This window comes from Pleurodeles waltl, chromosome 9 (genome assembly GCF_031143425.1).
Source record: "Pleurodeles waltl isolate 20211129_DDA chromosome 9, aPleWal1.hap1.20221129, whole genome shotgun sequence".
NCBI lineage: Eukaryota > Metazoa > Chordata > Amphibia > Caudata > Salamandridae > Pleurodeles > Pleurodeles waltl.
Genome location: NC_090448.1, coordinates 1,181,713,048 through 1,181,734,512, shown reverse-complemented (window position 1 = coordinate 1,181,734,512; position 21,465 = coordinate 1,181,713,048). Strand labels below are relative to the sequence as shown.

General features: G+C 48.8%; 1 protein-coding gene across 7 annotated transcripts in view; it reads left to right on the top strand.

Moving 5' to 3' along the window:
- RALGAPA1 (Ral GTPase activating protein catalytic subunit alpha 1) overlaps positions 1-21,465 on the top strand; it is a 623,631-nt gene that overhangs the window by 417,497 nt on the left and 184,669 nt on the right. For all 7 annotated transcript variants that reach the window (XM_069209127.1, XM_069209123.1, XM_069209128.1 and 4 more), the window contains one exon: positions 9,166-9,321. In XM_069209127.1, the coding sequence (XP_069065228.1) occupies positions 9,166-9,321 (156 nt within the window). The remainder of the gene's footprint in view (positions 1-9,165; positions 9,322-21,465) is intronic.

The window sequence follows — 21,465 nt, the reverse complement described above, 5'->3', positions numbered from 1 at the left end:
GATGTAAGGAGGTGCAGTGCCATGTGCCCTTTCATTGGAGGTAGATGTATGGAGGTGTAGTGTCGTACCCTGTCATTAGAGGTATGGAGGTGCAGTGCCATGTGCCCTGTCATTAGAGGTAGATGTATGGAGGTGCAGTGTCGTGCCCTGTCATTAGAGGTATGGAGGTGCAGTGCCTTGTGCCCTGTCATTAGAGGTAGATGTATGGAGGTGCAGTGTCATGTGCCCTCTCATTATAGGCAGCTGTATGGAGGTGCAGTGTCATGTGCCCTCTCATTAGAGGCAGCTGTACGGAGGTGCAGTGTCATGTGCCCTCTCATTAGAGGCAGCTGTATGGAGGTGGAGTGTCATGCTGCCTGTCATTAGATACAGATGTATGGAGGTGCAGTGGCATGTGCCCTGTTAACAGAGGGAAATGTATGGAGGTGCAGTGTCATGTGTCCTGTCGTTTGATACAGATGTATGGAGGTGCAGTGTCATGCTGCCTGTCATTAGATACAGATGTATGGAGGTGCAATGCCATGTGCCCTGTCATTAAGGACAGATGTATGGAGGTGCAGGGTCATGTGCCCTGTCATTAGGGGTGGATGTATGGAGGTGCAGTGTCATGTGTCCTGTCATTAGGGCCGGATGTATGGAGGTGCAGTGTCATGCTGCCTGTCATTAGATACAGATGTATGGAGGTGCAGTGTATGGAGGTGCAGTGCTATGTGCCCTGTCATTAGATACAGATGTATGGAGGTGCAGTGTTGTGCCCTGTCATTAGAGGATGATGTATGGAGGTGCAGTGCCATGTGCCCTGTCATTAGAGGCAGATGTATGGAGGTGCAATGCCATGTTCCCTGTCATTAGAGGTAGATGTATGGAGGTGCAGTGTCGTGCCCTGTCATTAGAGGCAGATGTATGGAGGTGCAGTGCCATGGCCCTGTCATCAAGGGTGGATGTATGGAGGTGCAGTGTCATGTGCCCTGTCATCAGGGGTGGATGTATGGAGGTGCAGTGCCATGTGCCCTGTCATTAGAGGCAGATGTATAGCGGTGCAGTGTCATGCGCCCTGTCATTATAGGCAGATATATGGAGGTAAAGTGTCATGTGCCCTGTCATTAGAAGCAGATGAATGTAGGTGCAGTGCCATGTGATCTGTCATTAGAGGCTGATGTATGGAGGTGGAGTGTCATGCGCCCTGTCATTAGAGGCAGATGTATGGAGGTGGAGTGTCATGCGCCCTGTCATTAGAGGCAGATGTATAGCGGTGCAGTGTCATGCGCCCTGTCATTAGAAGCAGATGTATGGAGGTGCAGTGTCATGTGTCCTGTCATTAGGGTCAGATGTATGGCGGTGCAGTGTCATGTGCCCTGTCATTAGAAGCAGATGTGTGGAGGTGCAGTGTCATGTGCCCTGTCATTAGATACAGATGTATGGAGGTGCATTGCCATGGCCCTGTCAATAGGGGTGGATGTATGAAGGTGCAGTGCCATGCGCCCTGTCATTAGGGGTGGATGTATGGAGATGCAGTGTCATGCGCCCTGTCATTAGAGGCAGATGTATGGAGGTGCAGTGTCATGTGCCCTGTCATTAGGGGCAGATGTACGTAGGTGCAGTGTCATGTGCCCTGTCATTAGATACAGATGTATGGAGGTGCGGTGTCATGTGCCCTGTCATTAGAAGCAGATGTATGGAGGTGCAGTGTCATGTGCCCTGTCATTAGAAGCAGATGTATGGAGGTGCAGTGTCATGTGCCCTGTCATTAGAGGCAGATGTATGGAGGTGCAGTGCCATGTGCCCTGTCATTAGAAGCAGATGTATGGAGGTGCAGTGTCATGCGCCCTGTCATTAGGGGTGGATGTATGGAGGTGCAGTGTCATGTGTCCTGTCATTAGAGGCAGATGTATGGAGGTGCAGTGTCATGTGCCCTGTCAATAGGGGCGGATGCATGGAGGTGCAGTGTCATGCGCCCTGTCATTAGAGGCAGATGTATGGCGGTGCAGTGTCATGTGCCTTGTCATTAGGGGCAGATGTATGTATGTGCAGTGCCATGCGCCCTGTCATTAAAGGCAGATGTATGGAGGTGCAGTGTCATGTGCCCTGTCATTAGAGGCAGCTGTATGGAGGTGGAGTGTCATGTGCCCTGTCATTAGATACAGATGTACGTATGTGCAGGGTCATGTGCCCTGTCATTAGGGGCAGATGTAGGTAGGTGCAGTGACATGTGCCTTGTCATTAGGGTCATATGTATGGAGGTGCAGTGTCATGTGCCCTGTCAATAGGGGCGGATGTATGGAGGTGCAGTGTCATGCGCCCTGTCATTAGAGGCAGATGTATGTAGGTGAAGTGTCATGTGCCCTGTCAGGGGCAGATGTATGGAGGTTCATTGTCATGTGCCCTGTCAGGGGCAGGTGTATGGCGGTGTAGTGTCATGTGCCCTGTCATTAGATGCAGATGTATGGAGGTGCAGTGTCATGTGCCCTGTCATTAGATACAGATGAATGGAGGTGCAGTGCCATGTGCCCTGTCATTAGAGGCAGCTGTATGGAGGTGGAGTGCCATGTGCCCTGTCAATAGGGGTGGATGCATGGAGGTGCAGTGTCATGTGCCCTGTCATTAGGGGCAGATGTAGGTAGGTGCAGTGTCATGTGCCTGGTCATTAGGGGCAGATGTAGGTAGGTGCAGTGTCATGTGCCCTGTCATTAGGGACAGATGTAGGTAGGTGCAGTGTCATGTGCCCTGTCATTAGAGGCAGATGTTTTGAGGTGCAGTGTCATGTGCCCTGTCATTAGAAGCAGATGTATGTAGGTGCAGTGCCATGTGCCCTGTCATTAGAGGCAGATGTATGGAGGTGCAGTGTGATGTGCCCTGTCATTAGAGGCAGATGTATGGAGGTGCAGTGGCATGTGTCCGGTCATTAGAAGCAGATGTATGGAGGTGCAGTGGCATGTGCCCTGTCATTAGAGGCAGATGTATGGAGGTGCAGTGCCATGTGCCCTGTCATTAGATGCAGATGTAGGTAGGTGCAGTGTCATGTGCCCTATCATTAGAAACAAGTGTATGGAGGTGCATTGTCATGCGCCCTGTCATTAGAGGCAGATGTATGTAGGTGGAGTGTCATGCGCCCTGTCATTAGAGGCAGATGTATGGAGGTGGAGTGTCATGCGCCCTGTCAGAGGCAGATGTATGGAGGCGCAGTGTCATGCGCCCTGTCATTAGAAGCAGATGTATGGAGGTGCAGTGCCCTGTCATTAGAGGCAGATGTATGGAGGTGCAGGGTCATGTGCCCTGGCATTAGAGGCAGATGTATGGAGGTGCAGTGTCATGTGCCCTGTAATTAGGGGCAGATGTATGGAGGTGCAGTGTCATGTGCCCTGTCATTAGGGGCAGATGTATGGAGGTGGAGTGTCATGCGCCCTGTCATTAGAGGCAGATGTATGGAGGTGGAGTGTCATGCGCCCTGTCATTAGAGGCAGATGTATAGCGATGCAGTGTCATGCGCCCTGTCATTAGAAGCAGATGTATGGAGGTGCAGTGTCATGTGTCCTGTCATTAGGGTCAGATGTATGGCGGTGCAGTGTCATGTGCCCTGTCATTAGAAGCAGATGTGTGGAGGTGCAGTGTCATGTGCCCTGTCATTAGATACAGATGTATGGAGGTGCATTGCCATGGCCCTGTCAATAGGGGTGGATGTATGAAGGTGCAGTGCCATGCGCCCTGTCATTAGGGGTGGATGTATGGAGATGCAGTGTCATGCGCCCTGTCATTAGAGGCAGATGTATGGAGGTGCAGTGTCATGTGCCCTGTCATTAGGGGCAGATGTACGTAGGTGCAGTGTCATGTGCCCTGTCATTAGATACAGATGTATGGAGGTGCGGTGTCATGTGCCCTGTCATTAGAAGCAGATGTATGGAGGTGCAGTGTCATGTGCCCTGTCATTAGAGGCAGATGTATGGAGGTGCAGTGCCATGTGCCCTGTCATTAGAAGCAGATGTATGGAGGTGCAGTGTCATGCGCCCTGTCATTAGGGGTGGATGTATGGAGGTGCAGTGTCATGTGTCCTGTCATTAGAGGCAGATGTATGGAGGTGCAGTGCCATGTGCCCTGTCAATAGGGGCGGATGCATGGAGGTGCAGTGTCATGCGCCCTGTCATTAGGGTCAGATGTATGGAGGTGCAGTGTCATGTGCCCTGTCAATAGGGGCGGATGCATGGAGGTGCAGTGTCATGCGCCCTGTCATTAGAGGCAGATGTATGGCGGTGCAGTGTCATGTGCCTTGTCATTAGGGGCAGATGTATGTATGTGCAGTGCCATGCGCCCTGTCATTAAAGGCAGATGTATGGAGGTGCAGTGTCATGTGCCCTGTCATTAGAGGCAGCTGTATGGAGGTGGAGTGTCATGTGCCCTGTCATTAGATACAGATGTACGTATGTGCAGGGTCATGTGCCCTGTCATTAGGGGCAGATGTAGGTAGGTGCAGTGACATGTGCCTTGTCATTAGGGTCATATGTATGGAGGTGCAGTGTCATGTGCCCTGTCAATAGGGGCGGATGTATGGAGGTGCAGTGTCATGCGCCCTGTCATTAGAGGCAGATGTATGTAGGTGAAGTGTCATGTGCCCTGTCAGGGGCAGATGTATGGAGGTTCATTGTCATGTGCCCTGTCAGGGGCAGGTGTATGGCGGTGTAGTGTCATGTGCCCTGTCATTAGATGCAGATGTATGGAGGTGCAGTGTCATGTGCCCTGTCATTAGATACAGATGAATGGAGGTGCAGTGCCATGTGCCCTGTCATTAGAGGCAGCTGTATGGAGGTGGAGTGCCATGTGCCCTGTCAATAGGGGTGGATGCATGGAGGTGCAGTGTCATGTGCCCTGTCATTAGGGGCAGATGTAGGTAGGTGCAGTGTCATGTGCCTGGTCATTAGGGGCAGATGTAGGTAGGTGCAGTGTCATGTGCCCTGTCATTAGGGACAGATGTAGGTAGGTGCAGTGTCATGTGCCCTGTCATTAGAGGCAGATGTTTTGAGGTGCAGTGTCATGTGCCCTGTCATTAGAAGCAGATGTATGTAGGTGCAGTGCCATGTGCCCTGTCATTAGAGGCAGATGTATGGAGGTGCAGTGTGATGTGCCCTGTCATTAGAGGCAGATGTATGGAGGTGCAGTGGCATGTGTCCGGTCATTAGAAGCAGATGTATGGAGGTGCAGTGGCATGTGCCCTGTCATTAGAGGCAGATGTATGGAGGTGCAGTGCCATGTGCCCTGTCATTAGATGCAGATGTAGGTAGGTGCAGTGTCATGTGCCCTATCATTAGAAACAAGTGTATGGAGGTGCATTGTCATGCGCCCTGTCATTAGAGGCAGATGTATGTAGGTGGAGTGTCATGCGCCCTGTCATTAGAGGCAGATGTATGGAGGTGGAGTGTCATGCGCCCTGTCAGAGGCAGATGTATGGAGGCGCAGTGTCATGCGCCCTGTCATTAGAAGCAGATGTATGGAGGTGCAGTGCCCTGTCATTAGAGGCAGATGTATGGAGGTGCAGGGTCATGTGCCCTGGCATTAGAGGCAGATGTATGGAGGTGCAGTGTCATGTGCCCTGTAATTAGGGGCAGATATATGGAGGTGCAGTGTCATGTGCCCTGTCATTAGGGGCAGATGTATGGAGGTGCAGTGTCATGTGCCCTGTCATTAGAGGCAGATGTATGGAGGTGAAGTGCCATGTGCCATGTCATTAGAGGCAGATGTATGGAGGTGCTGTGTCATGTGCCCTGTCATTAGAGGCAGATGTATGGAGGTGCAGTGCCATGTCATTAGAGGCAGATGTATGGAGGTGCAGTGTCATGCGCCCTGTCATTAGAAGCAGATGTATGGAGGTGCAGTGCCCTGTCATTAGAGGCAGATGTATGGAGGTGCAGTGCCATGTGCCCTGTCATTAGGGGCAGATGTATGGAGGTGCAGTGTCATGTGCTGTACCTTTATATACTGATATTTGTAGCTACAGAGTGTCAAGGATACCATCATGCGGATGCTGCTGTGAATGGGTTGTTGGCAAGGAGGATGGGGTTGTGAATGGGTTGTTGGTCTGGGCGATGGGGTTGTGAATGGGTTGTTGGTCTGGGCGATGGGGTTGTGAATGGTTTGCTGGTCAGGAGGATGGGGTTGTGAATGGTTTGCTGGTCAGGGGGATGGGGTTGTGAATGGGGCTGTTGGTCAGGAGAATGGGGTTGTAAATGGGTTGTTGGTCAGGAGGATGGGGTAGTGAATGGGAGGTTGGTTATGAGGATGGGGTTGTGAATGGCATGCTGGTCAGGAGGATGGAGTTGTTGAATGGATTGTTGGTCTGGACGATGGGGTTGTTGGTCAGGAGGATGGGGTTGTGAATGGGTTGTTGTTCAGGGGGATGGGGTTGTGAGTGGGTTGCTGGTCTGAAGGATGGAGTTGTTGAATGGATTGTTGGTCAGGACAGTGGGGTTGTGGGTGGGTTGTTGGTCTTTATGATTGGGTTGAGAGTGGGTTGCTGTTCTGGAGGATGGGGTTGTGAATGGGTTGTTTGTCTGGAGGATGGGGTTGTGAGTGGGTTGCTGGTCTGAAGGATGGAGTTGTGAATGGGTTGTTGGTCTGGACGATGGGGTTGTGAATGGGTTGTTGGTCTGGACGATGGTGTTGTGAATGGGTTGTTGGTCTGGACGATGGGGTTGTGACTGGGTTGTTGTTCAGGAGGATGGGGTTGTGAATAGGTTGTTGGTCAGGACAGTGGGGTTGTGAGTGGGTTGCTGTTCTGGAGGATGGAGTTGTGAATGGGTTGTTGGTCTGAAGGATGGGGTTGAGAGTGGGTTTCTCGTCTGAAGGATAGGATTGTTAAGGGGTTGTTTGTCAGGAGGATGGGGTTGTGAGTGGGTTGTTGGTCAGGAGGATGGGGTTGTGAATGGGTTGTTGATGACAATGATGGGGTTATGAATGGGTTGTTGGTCAGGAGGATGGGATTGTGGGTGGGTTGCTGGTCACAATGATGGGGTTGTGAATGGGTTGTTGGTCAGGAGGATGGGATTGTAAATGGGATGGTAGTCACAATGATGGGTTGTGAATGGGTTGTTAGTAGGATGGGGTTGTGGATGCTTTATTGATCACAATGATGGGGTTATGAATGGGTTGTTGGTCAGGAGGATGGGATTGTGGGTGGGTTGCTGGTCACAATGATGGGTTGTGAATGGGTTGTTGGTCTGGACGATGGGATTGTGAATGGGATGTTGGTCAGGAGGATGGGGTTGTGAATGGGTTGTTGTTCAGGAGGATTGGGTTGTGAACGGGTTGTTGGTCTGTAGGATGGGGTTGTGAATGTGTTGTTGTTCAGGAGGATGGGGTTGTGAACGGGTTGTTGGTCTGTAGGATGGGGTTGTGAACGGGTTGTTGGTCTGTAGGATGGGGTTGTGAATGTGTTGTTGGTCTGGAGGATGGGGTTGTGAATGGGTTGTTGCTCAGGAGGATAGAATTGTGAATGGGTTGTTGGTCAGGGGAATGTGATTGTGATGGGTTGTTTGTCAGGAGGATGATGTTATGAATGGGTTATTCTGGAGGATGAGGTTGTGAGTGGGTTGCTGTTCTGGAGGATGGAGTTGTGAATGGGTTGTTGGTCTGAAGGATGGGGTTGAGAGTGGGTTTCTGGTCTGAAGGATGGGGTTGTGAGTGGGTTGTTGGTCAGGAGGATGGGGTTGTGAATGGGTTGTTGATGACTGATGGGGTTATGAATGGGTTGTTGGTCAGGAGGATGGGATTGTGGGTGGGTTGCTGGTCACAATGATGGGGTTGTGAATGGGTTGTTGGTCAGGAGGATGGGATTGTAAATGGGATGGTAGTGACAATGATGGGTTGTGAATGGGTTGTTAGGAGGGTGGGGTTATGAGTGGGTTGTTGGTCAGGAGGATGGGGTTGTGAATGGGTTGTTGATCATAATGATGGGGTTATGAATGGGTTGTTGGTCAGGAGGATGGGATTGTGGGTGGGTTGCTGGTCACAATGATGGGGTTGTGAATGGGTTGCTGGTCAGGAGGATGGGGTTGTGAATGGGTTGCTGGTCAGGAGGATGGGGTTGTGAATGGGTTGCTGGTCAGGAGGATGGGGTTATGAATGGGTTGTTGGTCAGGAGGATGGGGTTGTGAATGGGTTGTTGCTCAGGAGGATAGAGTTGTGAATGGGTTGTTGGTCAGGGGAATGTGATTGTGATGGGTTGTTTGTCAGGAGGATGATGTTATGAATGGGTTAATCTGGAGGATGAAGTTGTGAATGGGTTGTTGATCTGGAGGATGGGGTTGTGAATGGGTTGTTGGTCAGGAGGATCGGTTCAGAGTGGATTGTATGTGAGGGCTGTACTTGTCAGTTGGATATGATTGGTTGTGAGCCTTTTAAGTGATGGTGAACTTTTTTCAGCAATAAATTGGGAGTGAAAAACCCTTTGGGCAGAAATGTGGGTCTCTAAAATCATTGAAGGCGATTACATCAGAGTTGGGTAAAAATATGTTGAAAATTAAGACATTTTGTATAATTGTGTGTTGTTTGTATTGTTTTAGACGTTTTGTGATAATAAAAGAAATGTAAAGGTTTCCTTTTTGGTTGTTAAAGGTAGGTTTCATGGTGTGATTAAGGCGAGGAGCTGGATGGGTTCATGTTAAGTGTTTGCGTTACGGGACGTGTTCTGACAAGGGTTTGTTTTAGGCACCGGATTAGGGCTAGTGTTAGGGATCCATAAAGTAAAGGTTGAGTTACAGGTACCTGGATGGGTCTTGGGAGAAGTGTAGGGCTCGGTAAGGGTTACAGTAAACTAAGGATTATGATGGGAGACAAAGGATTAGGGATAGAGTAAGGGATCGACCTTAAGGTAGAAATTGGGTTTGGGCTAGAGATGCAACTAGGGTACAGTGTGAAACAGGTTTAGGGTGAGGTCCAAGAAAAAAATAGAACACAATAAGGTAAAAATAGGAAATCCAATGATTATCTTTCATTTCCTAAAAGTAAGGGTGTCAGACTCTGGAAAATTGTCATTGAGCCCACTTTGGCGTTCATCCTCCAGTGCTTCCCTGAAAACCATTTTGTTCTTGAGACAAAATCTTGGACATCCTATGACTGGTTATCAGCGTCACTGTGCTTGTCACTGAATTGTCTTTGATTATTTCTGTGCTTTTCCTGTAGGTAAATCTGACCAATCACTGTGGATTCCTTGGGGGGCTGCAGAAGAACCGAAGCTCAGGCCTCAGCAGCCCATACTTCGCAACCTCCACGGTCGAGGTCATGTTCCACGTCTCCACCAGAATGCCATCCGACTCAGACGACTCACTCACCAAGAAGGTACCGTAAAGCTCAGAGACTTGTAGGCACTGAAGAAGGGAGGGACCTTTAACTACTGATGGAAGCATTGAGTGAGAGATACTGGGACATGGTCGCAGGGGCAGATGAGTGTGGTCGGGCACGGGTTCAGGCCGCCCCATGAGGGCCTCTGAAAACCAATCCAGGCAGTGTATTGTAGGCTTTCTGATGCGTGATGGACTCTTCTGAGGACCGATGTATGAGACTGGAGTCTTGTTGTACCAAGAAAGTGTGCAAAGACGAAGGGGTGAAGTTGTGTTGGATAGTGTGTAGAACCCTTCCCATATGGTGTTTAGACATTGTGTGCTCATTGGCGAGGCATTCAGTGTGGTTATGGGTGGGTTGGCATAGCCTGGAATCCAGGTGGGTAGGCATTCACTCTGGATATGGACAGGTTAGAAAAGCTGGACATTCAGTATTCACATAGGAGGTCTGAGTGGCCTGGCTTCACTGGGTGGTCATGAGTTGACTTAGCTGGAGTTTCTGTGGAATAGTGAGTGATCCTGTTTAGCTGCACGTACACAATGGTCCTGGGTTGATGTGGGTGCCATGGCATTCATGTACCCAAGAGAGCAGTATGAGAGTACTTTACAGACTTATAGCATCTGTGATATTGGTACAGATCAACAAATCTTTGTCCTGCCAATAAACCACTTGGGAGTTTTACATAGAAACCTGAAACAAAACGTGAGAGCAAACAAACTATTCGTGTTAGCTAAGGTTGAAGCACACATTCCCACCAAAGGTACATTCCATTGTAATTTTGACTCGAGTCACCTCAAGTACTTCTCTAGCAGAGAGAGTTTTGCCCATCGCTCTCCTGCCTCCGTACATTAGATTCAACCAGCCCCTAATTTAATGCATTGTTATTCACCTTTCGGCTTCAAGTATAGGTACTCCACTCATGTTTCTTATGCTGTTGCATTCGGGAGTGTACCCTGCCCTGAGTACCCTAGCTGATAGGATGTCTGCATCCCTGGTGCAAATTTTTGTTGCCTAAGGCGTACACGGATCATGCATGTGCACCATGACATAGGTCAGTCTCATGGTTTGCGGTCTTATTGGACCAGGAGGGGTGCTGAAAGCGCTACCCTCATAGTGGTGGGAGCCTACCGCCTTTGCTAGGAGTTAGGCTGCACAAGTGCCATGGTCGCAGCATAGTGTGTAGTATTTGTATTTGGTATTTATAAAGCGCGTCCTGGCCGTAGCTTCGAAGCGCTGAGTCTGAGACGAGTAAGTAACTGAGGGCCAAAAAGAGCTCAATACAACAGAAGCTTAACAAGGGAAGAGCCGGGTTTGGTTGAGCTGCTTTGTGCTTCACTCAGCCTTGACCTACGTCCAGTTAGTGTGTGGCGCTGTGCAGCACGTGTGTTGCATGCATGTGGTGGATGTATGTGTCAATGGCACAATACATTATTCTATTTTGTGAGACCCACGGCTGACTGGAGGATGATGGGGAATCCTCTGCCTCCCTCTAAATATTTGGGGATCGCTGCAATCCTGTGAGCTGGGGTGGGGGGGCCATACTGGAGAAAGGAAGTGCGGCTCTTCATTACACGGCAAACAGTGCCCTTTGTTACAAAGAGCTGTCTGTGGAAGGGGCTTTTGCACGTGTCAGGAGGGAGATGAGGGCTAATTAGAGAATCATCAAGAGGAGGGCTAGGGCTCTGGGGTAACCTTTTGATGCACATATCACTGTGGCTGACATCCAGGTGTGAACTCTAGTCACTCCCAGGCCTGTGTGCTGTGGCTGTTAGATTTAGTGTTCTTTCTGCTGTGACAGACTGCCTTCTGGACGAATTACAGGGTAGAGGAGTGGGCACATCAAAAGGAAGCTGACTTGCAACACAAATGTCAAGGACTCCGACCCTATATCACATTTGGTGTCTGGTGATGAGTAAGGACCGATCCACACTGCCTGATTCCTATTCCCTAAAAAAAAAAAAAAAGATAAAATTCAGACCAGCACCTGAAACCCAACTCCAATATCTGTCCAACTTTGTAAAAGAATGACCTGGGGCGTATTGTCAAATGCTGGCCATTGATCCAGTAAAAATCAAGGTGGCATATTAACCTTCGTGTAAGCTCAGCTTGATGGAGCCAGTCACCTCCAGGAATGTAGTCCCTTTTCTGCAATGGGCCCGGAAGCCTGATTGCAAAGGGTGCAACAGCCCAAATGGCTCAAGGAATTGTGATAGTTGAGTATTAATCAGCATTTCCAGAATTTCATGGCTGCTGGTAGGAGCGAGATTGGACTAAAATTGACCAGCGGCGCCTGATCTGCTGTAGTTTTTTTTTTTTTTTTTTTTAATTAAACTTTTGCCTGTTCCCAGCATTCTCGAACCATCGCAACTGGAGAGATGAGCTAAACAATTTGTTGAAAACCGGGCTTACAACTTTAACTGCAGAAGCTAAAGTTGAGTGGGACAGGGATCCTCAGCAGGAAACTCATCTGATTTTGCTTCCATTTTTTGCACAAAGATGTCTTGTAATGTGCATTTTGCTCCCCTTCCTTTGCACTTTAAGGTCTGGACAAAGAGTCAATTTCAGCAAAGGCCTATCTTTTCAGCTACTTCAGCCAGCAAGTCAGTGTTGTGGCAAAGGAAGCCTCCCACCCCGCACTAATAATGTCTTCACCATTGCTTCGTAAAAGTCATCAGGCCCAGCAGACATGGCAATGGCTGCTGTGACTGTCAAGTCAGCAACACATCCTAGTGTTTCTGTCCAAAACTGAGTTGTTACTGCACACTGCTACCGTAAGGTAAAAATCCGCTTCTGCCTTTGCACATCTAGGGCACCGAGTGCATGGAACCCATCCGTCTTGGAGACGGACATGTGTGTTGTAGATGGTTAAACAGAGTATATTTCAGCGTAACATTCCTTGAGATTGGTTTCTAATAGCTCAGGTTTCTCTTCCAATACTTGTCGCTTTCCCACCTTTAAGTCCCCCTAGTTGGGTGCTTTGTTTCCAAAGTAGTGCACCATATATACTTGCTTCCTTCAGGCCTGTGGCAACTTATCACAAGAGAATTAGACATCAGATATTGTCCAGCTCCCCGCCCATGTCCTTCTTATAGATTGTCAAAGGGCCTCAATAAATCGTCCTCAAACATGTCATCCCAAAAAAACAGCCTAGCCTCCATCCACACTCGTATATTATGTGAGACAGCCAAAAGTGCAAACTCGGGCAGCACACACCCCCCAAATGCCCTTTGGCTACCACCTGGCACTCCCTGCAACACCCCTAAATTGAGTATTTAGGTGCCACCCCTGCACATTAGAACTTAGATCCTGATGACATAAGAAGACGAGGACAAAGAAGAGTTGCATCCAGAAGTGGAGAAGAGGGAGCAGCTGACCACGCCTGCCTGCCTGCCGAACTCAAAGCACTCTGCCCAAAAAGCCAACTTATCCTGCCTTCAGTAAAGACTCAAATCTCCCATGAGAGCAGACCTGCTCTGCAACAAATACTTCAAGGTAATGACTCTGCAGCTGCTTGAACCGCAAAGACACAACACCTGAAGTGACCACTGCACCTGACGTCCATGACGCGAGGTGAAGCATACCAACAGTGCCAACACGGTTCTCCAGAGACCGAGTATAGTGTGGTCTTACCCGAGACACCTGCAGCCTCTGTACGCAGGCCCCCCTCTCCTCCACCTTGTGGTGAGAGAAACCCGACACCTCCAGCAACCACTGCACCCATCATCTCTGACCCCATCTGAGGTGGGTAACTGGTGCCAATGACGTCCCCTGGCTCCTAAGAGCTCGAGTCCACCCTGGGTCCACCCCTACAGGACTCCCCAACTACGCCTGCAGCCTCAACATGCAGGACCCTCCTGCATCTGTTGCCCCTGGGCCCTGGAGAAAAGGACCAAAGGTGTACTCATGTCCCCAAGCACTACCTACCTGCTTCTTGTCCCTGACTGGCTTCCTATCAAGAGCCTGCAGCCTGTTAGTCACGAGTCCCAAATCCCATAGAGCACCATTGGGCACCCGATGCCTTACTACACCCCTGCAGCCGGCCACCCCAGTGCTGCCCGGTGTGATCCGTTGGTGTGGTTCTGATCAGTGCCCAGTACTTACCTTTGCTTCCCGAGCTTGACCTCATAAGTTGTTGTTAACCCTCTGTTTGCTGAACATTGTTTTCCCTCCATAGGATAACATTGAGAGAACTCTGATAATTGCACTGTGTTGATATCTGACACTGCAGAGTATTTATGCTTAAAAGTCCGCTCACCTGATTACAAAGCTTTTGGGTTTGAAACGTATATAAAAAGAATTGTTATTTTTCTAAATTGCTCTTGGATTTATTCTTTGAGTGCATGTGTCATGTATTGCCTCTGTGAGTACAACAAATGCTTAGCACTACCCTCTGATAAGCCTACTGCTCGACCACACTACCACAAATAGAGCCTTAGGCCTATCTCCCTCTGCCTCCGCAATACCAATTGGAGAGTCACTGGACTCTCTGCACGTGTTTCTTTTTAGTGCACCATATGGAAAGCCAGTTTTCTACACTGATTGAGTATGTCTTGTGTTATCCCCGAATAGCCATCCCAATATTGAGACCCCACCTAACTCTGAAATTACATTTTCTCTTTCCGGACAAAGGTATTGCTTAGCCATCGCACGGGCAATTCACTTGAGCCGCCACATAAGTCATTAGCTTAGGGCTCCCAGCCTGCCCACCAACTGGAGGGCATAAGGTTTATGCATGACCTCCCTTCGTCAAGGAACACTCTCACCCAAGCCAATTAGCAACAGTAGGGGTGTGTTTCAGAAAGTCACTGCTGCCAAGTCACAGCCATCTCGCTAGGCAGGTTACCTACTATGTCATGGTGGTAAATATTCACCCTCCTCCCCCAAATATTTAATAGTATCGGATTTTGAGCCAAATCTGGTGTTGGATAGAAACCTGCACTGTTTGTCAGATGCCCTTTAAGTGGGAACATGCACATTTAGTCCCAATTTATCTAAAAGCCACCTCTGTAGGAAAGTAGGCTCTTTTTAGCATGGTTACTCCCACTTTCTGCCTGCCAGTGTGTTTGGCTGTGTTCACTGGGATCCTGCTAACCAGGACTCCAGTGATTATGCTCTCTCCCTTCCAACTTGGTAACTTGCACCATGTCCACGCCAGATTTGGCAAACTGGTGTCCCCATGTAAGTCCCTAGTATATGGTACCCAGGGAATTGGGGTACCAGGGGATCTCCATGGGCTGCAGCATGTATTATGCCTCCCATAGGAGCCCATGCAAAGGGTTCAGCAAGCCTGCCATTGCAGCCTGCGTGAAAGGGTGCATGCACCCTCTCACTACAGGTCATTGCACCCGGTCACTGTACGTCACCCCTCTGGCAGCCCCTCCTAGCCCAGAGTGCAGGGTGCAAGTAGCTGTGTGTGAGGGCATCCCTGCGCTAGCAGAGGTACTCCCACAAACTTCAGTTCGATTCCTGGACTTCGTGAGTGCGGGATGCCATTTTATGCGTGTACTGGACATAGGTCACTACGTATGTCCAGCTACATAATGGTAACTCCGAACCTAGGCATGTTTGGTATCAAACATGTTGGAATCATACCCCAATACTGTTGCAACTATGTTTCCATGCACCCTGGGGGCTCCTTAGAGGACTCCCAGCATTGCTCCTACCATCCTTCTAGGGTTTTCTAGGTAGCCCACGCTGCTGCCACCCCTCAGGCAGGTTCCTGCTGTCCTGCTGCTTGAACAGCTCAAGCCCAGGAAGGCAGAAAAAAGGATTTCCCTTTGGGAATAGGTGTGACTGGCTTTGGAGGAGTAGCCTCCCCATGCCACTGGTTTGCTTTGAAGGGCACATTTGGTGCCCTCTGTGCATAAACCAGTGTTCGATGGCATCTGTCGCTGTAGATACACATGTTGTGCATAGCCCGCCATCTGGTGTTGGGTCGGAGTGTTACAAGTTGTTTTTCTTCGAAGAAGTCTTTCGAGTCACAGGACCGAGAGACTCCTCCTCTTTGTCTCCATTGCGCATGGGCGTCGACTCCATCTTCGATTGTTTTCTTTCCGCCATCGGGTTCGGACGTGTTCCTTTCGCTCCGGGTTTCGGAACGGAAAGTTAGCTTAAAATCGGAAAATTACGTCGGTATTGTTGCGTTCGGGATCGGATTAGATAGCATCGACATCGAATCGATACGATAACATCTCCGTTGCCCTTCGGGGTAGTTTTCGATCCCCCGTCGGGGCCTGGTCGGCCCGACCGCGTGTGACATCGACGCTGATGGAACGGACCCCGTTCCGATTCTGTCCTAAATGCCACAACAAATACCCATATACAGACCAACATTCGGTCTGTAACCTGTGCCTGTCGCCCGAGCACAGGGAAGAAACTTGTGAGGCCTGTCGTGCGTTCCGGTCCAGAAAAACTCTCCGTGACCGCCGAGCCAGAAGACTGCAAATGGCGTCCACGCCGACAGGACACCGAGAATTCGAGGAGCAAGAAGAAGTAGAAGCCTTCTCGATCCATGAATCGGACTTGGACGAATTTGACGACCATGAAACAGTGAGTAAGACGTCAAAGATAGCACATAAGAAAACTGACAAGGCCCAGGGGACGCCACTGCCATCAGGCCATGGCTCAACCCATAAAATCGGTGACCGACCATCGGCACCGAAGAAGGCCGAAATAGTGCCGAGATCGTCCGACTCGGGTCGAGACACAGGCACCCAGCCATCTCGGGACCGAGATAGTGCTGCCGGCAAAGATCGACGCCGAGATAGCGGAGCCGAAGCTGCTCGACGCAGAGACAGCGGCACCGAGGAGGATCGACGCCGAGAGGGTTCGACTCCAAAAAAGAGAAAAGTCGCCTCGGAGCCGAAAAAGAGCGTGGACATAGTTTCGGTGCCAAAACGACCCGCAACCGAGCCAACTACCGGTTCCTATTCAGAGGAACAATCACTGTCCTCTCAAATGCGAAAGCATAGATTCGAGGAGGAATTACAATCCACTGAGGTGGACCACACTCAAAAACGGATTTTTATACAGAGTGGAACAGGGAAAATAAGCACCCTTCCCCCTATTAGGAGGAAGAGGAGACTTGAATTCCAACAAGAACAAGCACCACAAACAAAACTGGTGAAGAAGGTAACTCCGCCACCCTCTCCTCCACCTGTAGCTCACATTTCACTGGCACAGACTCCGTCACATTCACCGGCTCACACCACCTTAAGCCAAGGTGACCAGGACCAAGATGCTTGGGACTTATATGACGCCCCAGTGTCGGACAACAGTCCAGAGGCGTATCCTACAAAGCCCTCACCACCAGAAGACAGCACAGCCTATTCACAAGTGGTGGCTAGAGCAGCAGAGTTCCACAACGTGTCTCTACACTCGGAGCCTGTCGAGGATGACTTCCTCTTCAACACCCTCTCTTCCACACATAGCACCTACCAAAGCCTGCCTATGCTCCCAGGAATGCTAAGGCACGCAAAGGACATATTCAAAGAGCCTGTCAAGAGTAGGGCAATAACACCGAGGGTGGAAAAGAAATATAAAGCACCTCCCACAGACCCAGCTTTCATCACCTCACAACTGCCACCAGATTCGGTTGTGGTAGGGGCAGCTCGCAAGAGAGCAAACTCTCACACATCGGGCGATGCACCACCCCCAGATAAGGAGAGCCGCAAGTTCGATGCAGCCGGTAAAAGGGTCGCAGTACAGGCTGCAAACCAGTGGCGCATCGCTAACTCTCAAGCGCTCCTAGCGCGATATGACAGAGCCCACTGGGACGAGATGCAACACCTCATTGAGCATCTACCCACAGAACTGCAAAAGAGGGCGAAACAAGTGGTTGAGGAGGGCCAAAACATCTCCAATAACCAGATACGCTCCTCTATGGACGCAAGAACAATTAACACGGCAGTAACCATACGAAGGCACGAGTGGCTACGAACATCTGGTTTTAAACCAGAGATACAGCAGGCGGTGCTCAATATGCCATTCAATGAGCAACAATTGTTCGGACCTGAAGTGGACACGGCAATTGAGAAGCTAAAAAAGGACACTGACACTGCAAAAGCCATGGGCGCGCTCTACTCCCCGCAGAGCAGAGGCACTTTCAACACCTTCCGCAAGTCAACCTTTGGAGGGGGGTTTCGGGGTCAAGCCACACAAGCCAGTACCTCACATTTAACACCGTCCACCTACCAGGGACAGTACCAAAGGGGAGGCTTTCGGGGCCAATACAGAGGAGGAGAATTCCCTAGAAGCAGGGGAAAATTTAAAAGCCCCAAAACACCTACAACCAAACAGTGACTCACACGTCACTCATCCCCTCCACACAACACCAGTGGGGGGAAGAATAAGTCAGTATTACCAAGCGTGGGAGAAAATAACAACAGACACTTGGGTCTTAGCAATTATCCAACATGGTTATTGCATAGAATTTCTACAAATCCCTCCAAACATACCACCAAAAACACAGAATATATCAAAACTACATTCGGACCTCCTAGAAATAGAAGTTCAGGCATTACTGCAAAAGAACGCAATAGAACTGGTACCAGATACTCAAACAAATACAGGGGTTTACTCACTGTACTTTCTAATACCAAAGAAGGACAAAACACTGAGACCAATCCTAGACTTCAGAACACTAAACACATACATCAAATCAGAACACTTTCACATGGTCACGCTACAGGAAGTGTTACCATTGCTAAAGCAGCAAGATTACATGACAACCTTAGATCTCAAAGACGCGTATTTCCACATACCAATACATCCGTCGCACAGAAAATACCTAAGGTTCGTATTCAAAGGAATACATTACCAATTCAAAGTATTGCCGTTCGGTTTAACAACTGCACCAAGAGTCTTCACAAAATGCCTAGTAGTAGTGGCTGCACACATCAGAAGGCAGCAAATACACGTATTCCCGTATCTAGACGACTGGCTAATCAAGACCGACTCACTGACAAGGTGCTCACACCACACAGATCAGGTCATAGAAACCCTCTACAAACTCGGTTTCACCATCAACTATGCGAAATCACACATTCTGCCGTGCAAGGTACAACAATACCTAGGAGCGACAATAGACACAACAAGGGGAATAGCCACTCCAAGTCCACAAAGGGTTCAAAATTTCCAAAAGATTATACAACGCATGTATCCAACACAAAAAATACAAGCGAAGATGATATTACAACTCCTAGGCATGATGTCCTCATGCATAGCCATTGTCCCAAACGCAAGGTTGCACATGCGGCCCTTACAACAGTGCCTAGCATCACAATGGTCACAAGCACAGGGTCAGCTTCTAGATCTGGTGTTGATAGACCGCCTAACATACCTCTCGCTTCTATGGTGGAACAATATAAATTTAAACAAAGGGCGGCCTTTCCAAGACCCAGTGCCACAATACGTAATAACGACAGATGGTTCCATGACGGGGTGGGGAGCACACCGCGATCAACACAGCATACAAGGACAATGGGACGTACATCAAAGAAAGCTGCATATAAATCACCTCGAACTACTAGCAGTTTTCCAAGCATTAAAAGCATTTCAACCAATCATAACTCACAAATACATTCTTGTCAAAACGGACAACATGACAACAATGTATTATCTAAACAAACAGGGGGGGACACACTCGACACAGCTGTGCCTTCTGGCACAAAAAATATGGCAATGGGCAATTCACAACCACATTCGCCTAATAGCACAGTTTATTCCAGGGATCCAGAATCAACTTGCAGACAATCTCTCTCGAGATCACCAACAGGTCCACGAGTGGGAAATTCACCCCCAAATTCTAAACACTTACTTCAAACGTTGGGGAACACCTCAAATAGACTTATTTGCAACAAAGGAGAACGCAAAATGCCAAAACTTCGCATCCAGATACCCACACAGACAGTCTCAAGGCAATGCCCTATGGATGAACTGGTCAGGGATATTTGCGTATGCTTTTCCCCCTCTCCCTCTCCTTCCATATCTAGTAAACAAATTGAGTGAAAACAAACTCAAACTCATACTGATAGCACCAACATGGGCAAGGCAACCATGGTACACAACACTGCTAGACCTATCAGTAGTACCCCACGTCAAGTTGCCCAACAGGCCAGATCTGTTAACACAACACAAACAACAGGTCAGGCATCCAAACCCAGCATCGCTGAATCTAGCAATCTGGCTCCTGAAATCCTAGAATTCGGACACTTAAACCTCACACAAGAATGTATGGAAGTCATAAAGCAAGCTAGAAGACCATCCACTAGACACTGCTATGCAAGCAAATGGAAAAGGTTTGTTTGCTACTGCCATCATAATCAAATTCAACCATTACACGCATCTCCAAAGGATGTAGTGGGTTACTTACTACACTTACAAAAATCGAACCTGGCCTTCTCTTCCATTAAAATACACCTCGCAGCAATATCTGCATACCTGCAGATTACCCATTCAACTTCACTATTTAGGATACCTGTCATTAAAGCGTTTATGGAAGGCCTCAAAAGAATTATACCACCAAGGACACCACCTGTTCCTTCATGGAACCTCAACATCGTCTTAACAAGACTCATGGGTCCACCCTTTGAACCTATGCATTCTTGCGAAATACAATTCCTAACCTGGAAAGTTGCATTTCTCATCGCCATCACATCTCTAAGAAGAGTAAGTGAAATTCAGGCGTTTACAATACAAGAACCTTTTATCCAACTACACAAAAATAAAGTAGTCCTAAGGACCAATCCTAAATTTTTGCCAAAGGTTATTTCACCGTTCCACCTAAATCAAACGGTAGAGCTACCAGTGTTCTTCCCACAGCCAGATTCCATAGCTGAAAGGGCACTACATACATTAGACGTCAAAAGAGCACTAATGTACTACATCGACAGAACTAAAAACATCAGAAAAACTAAACAACTGTTTATTGCATTTCAAAAACCTCACGCAGGAAACCCAATATCGAAACAGGGTATAGCCAGATGGATAGTTAAGTGCATCCAAATCTGCTACCTTAAAGCAAAAAGACAACTGCCCATTACACCAAGGGCACACTCAACCAGAAAGAAAGGCGCTACCATGGCCTTCCTAGGGAATATTCCAATGCACGAAATATGTAAGGCAGCCACATGGTCTACGCCTCACACATTTACCAAGCACTACTGTGTAGACGTGCTATCAGCACAACAAGCCACAGTAGGTCAAGCCGTACTAAGAACCTTATTTCAGACTACTTCCACTCCTACAGGCTGAGCCACCGCTTTTGGGGAGATAACTGCTTACTAGTCTATGCAAAACATGCGTATCTACAGCGACAGATGCCATCGAACTGAAAATGTCACTTACCCAGTGTACATCTGTTCGTGGCATCAGTCGCTGAAGATTCACATGTGCCCACCCACCTCCCCGGGAGCCTGTAGCAGTTTGGAAGTTAGCTTCAACTTTGTACATTTGTAAATATATTAAATCTTAAATAGGTACATACTTATTCCCTCCATTGCATGGGCACTATTACTAACAAACAACTCCTACCTCACCCTCTGCGGGGAAAACAATCGAAGATGGAGTCGACGCCCATGCGCAATGGAGACAAAGAGGAGGAGTCCCTCGCTCCCGTGACTCGAAAGACTTCTTCGAAGAAAAACAACTTGTAACACTCCGACCCAACACCAGATGGCGGGCTATGCACAACATGTGAATCTTCAGCGACTGATGCCACGAACAGATGTACACTGGGTAAGTGATATTTTCATTACACCGGTTCAGGTAACCCAAGTCCCTGCTCTGGCTCGAAACTGGACAATGGAGAGGAGAGTGACCACTCCCCTGTCCATCACCACCCTAGGGGTGGTGCCCAGAGCTCCTCCAGAGGGTCCCTGGCTTCTGCCATCTTGAATCCAAGGTTGGCAGGGACCTCTGGGAGCATCGGAGTGGCCAGTGCCAGCAGGTGACATCAGAGCCCCTGTTTTGCTTTCACTAATGACTGAGCTGACAAAAATCTCTGGAATGCACTTCTCATTTCAAAGAAGACATTTATTATTATTTCTCCACGAGGTTCCTAAAAAGGAGATTAGCATGTTGAAACCACACATTTAAAAATAATCCCAGCAATGTAAGGAAAACATACCAAAATGATTCTCA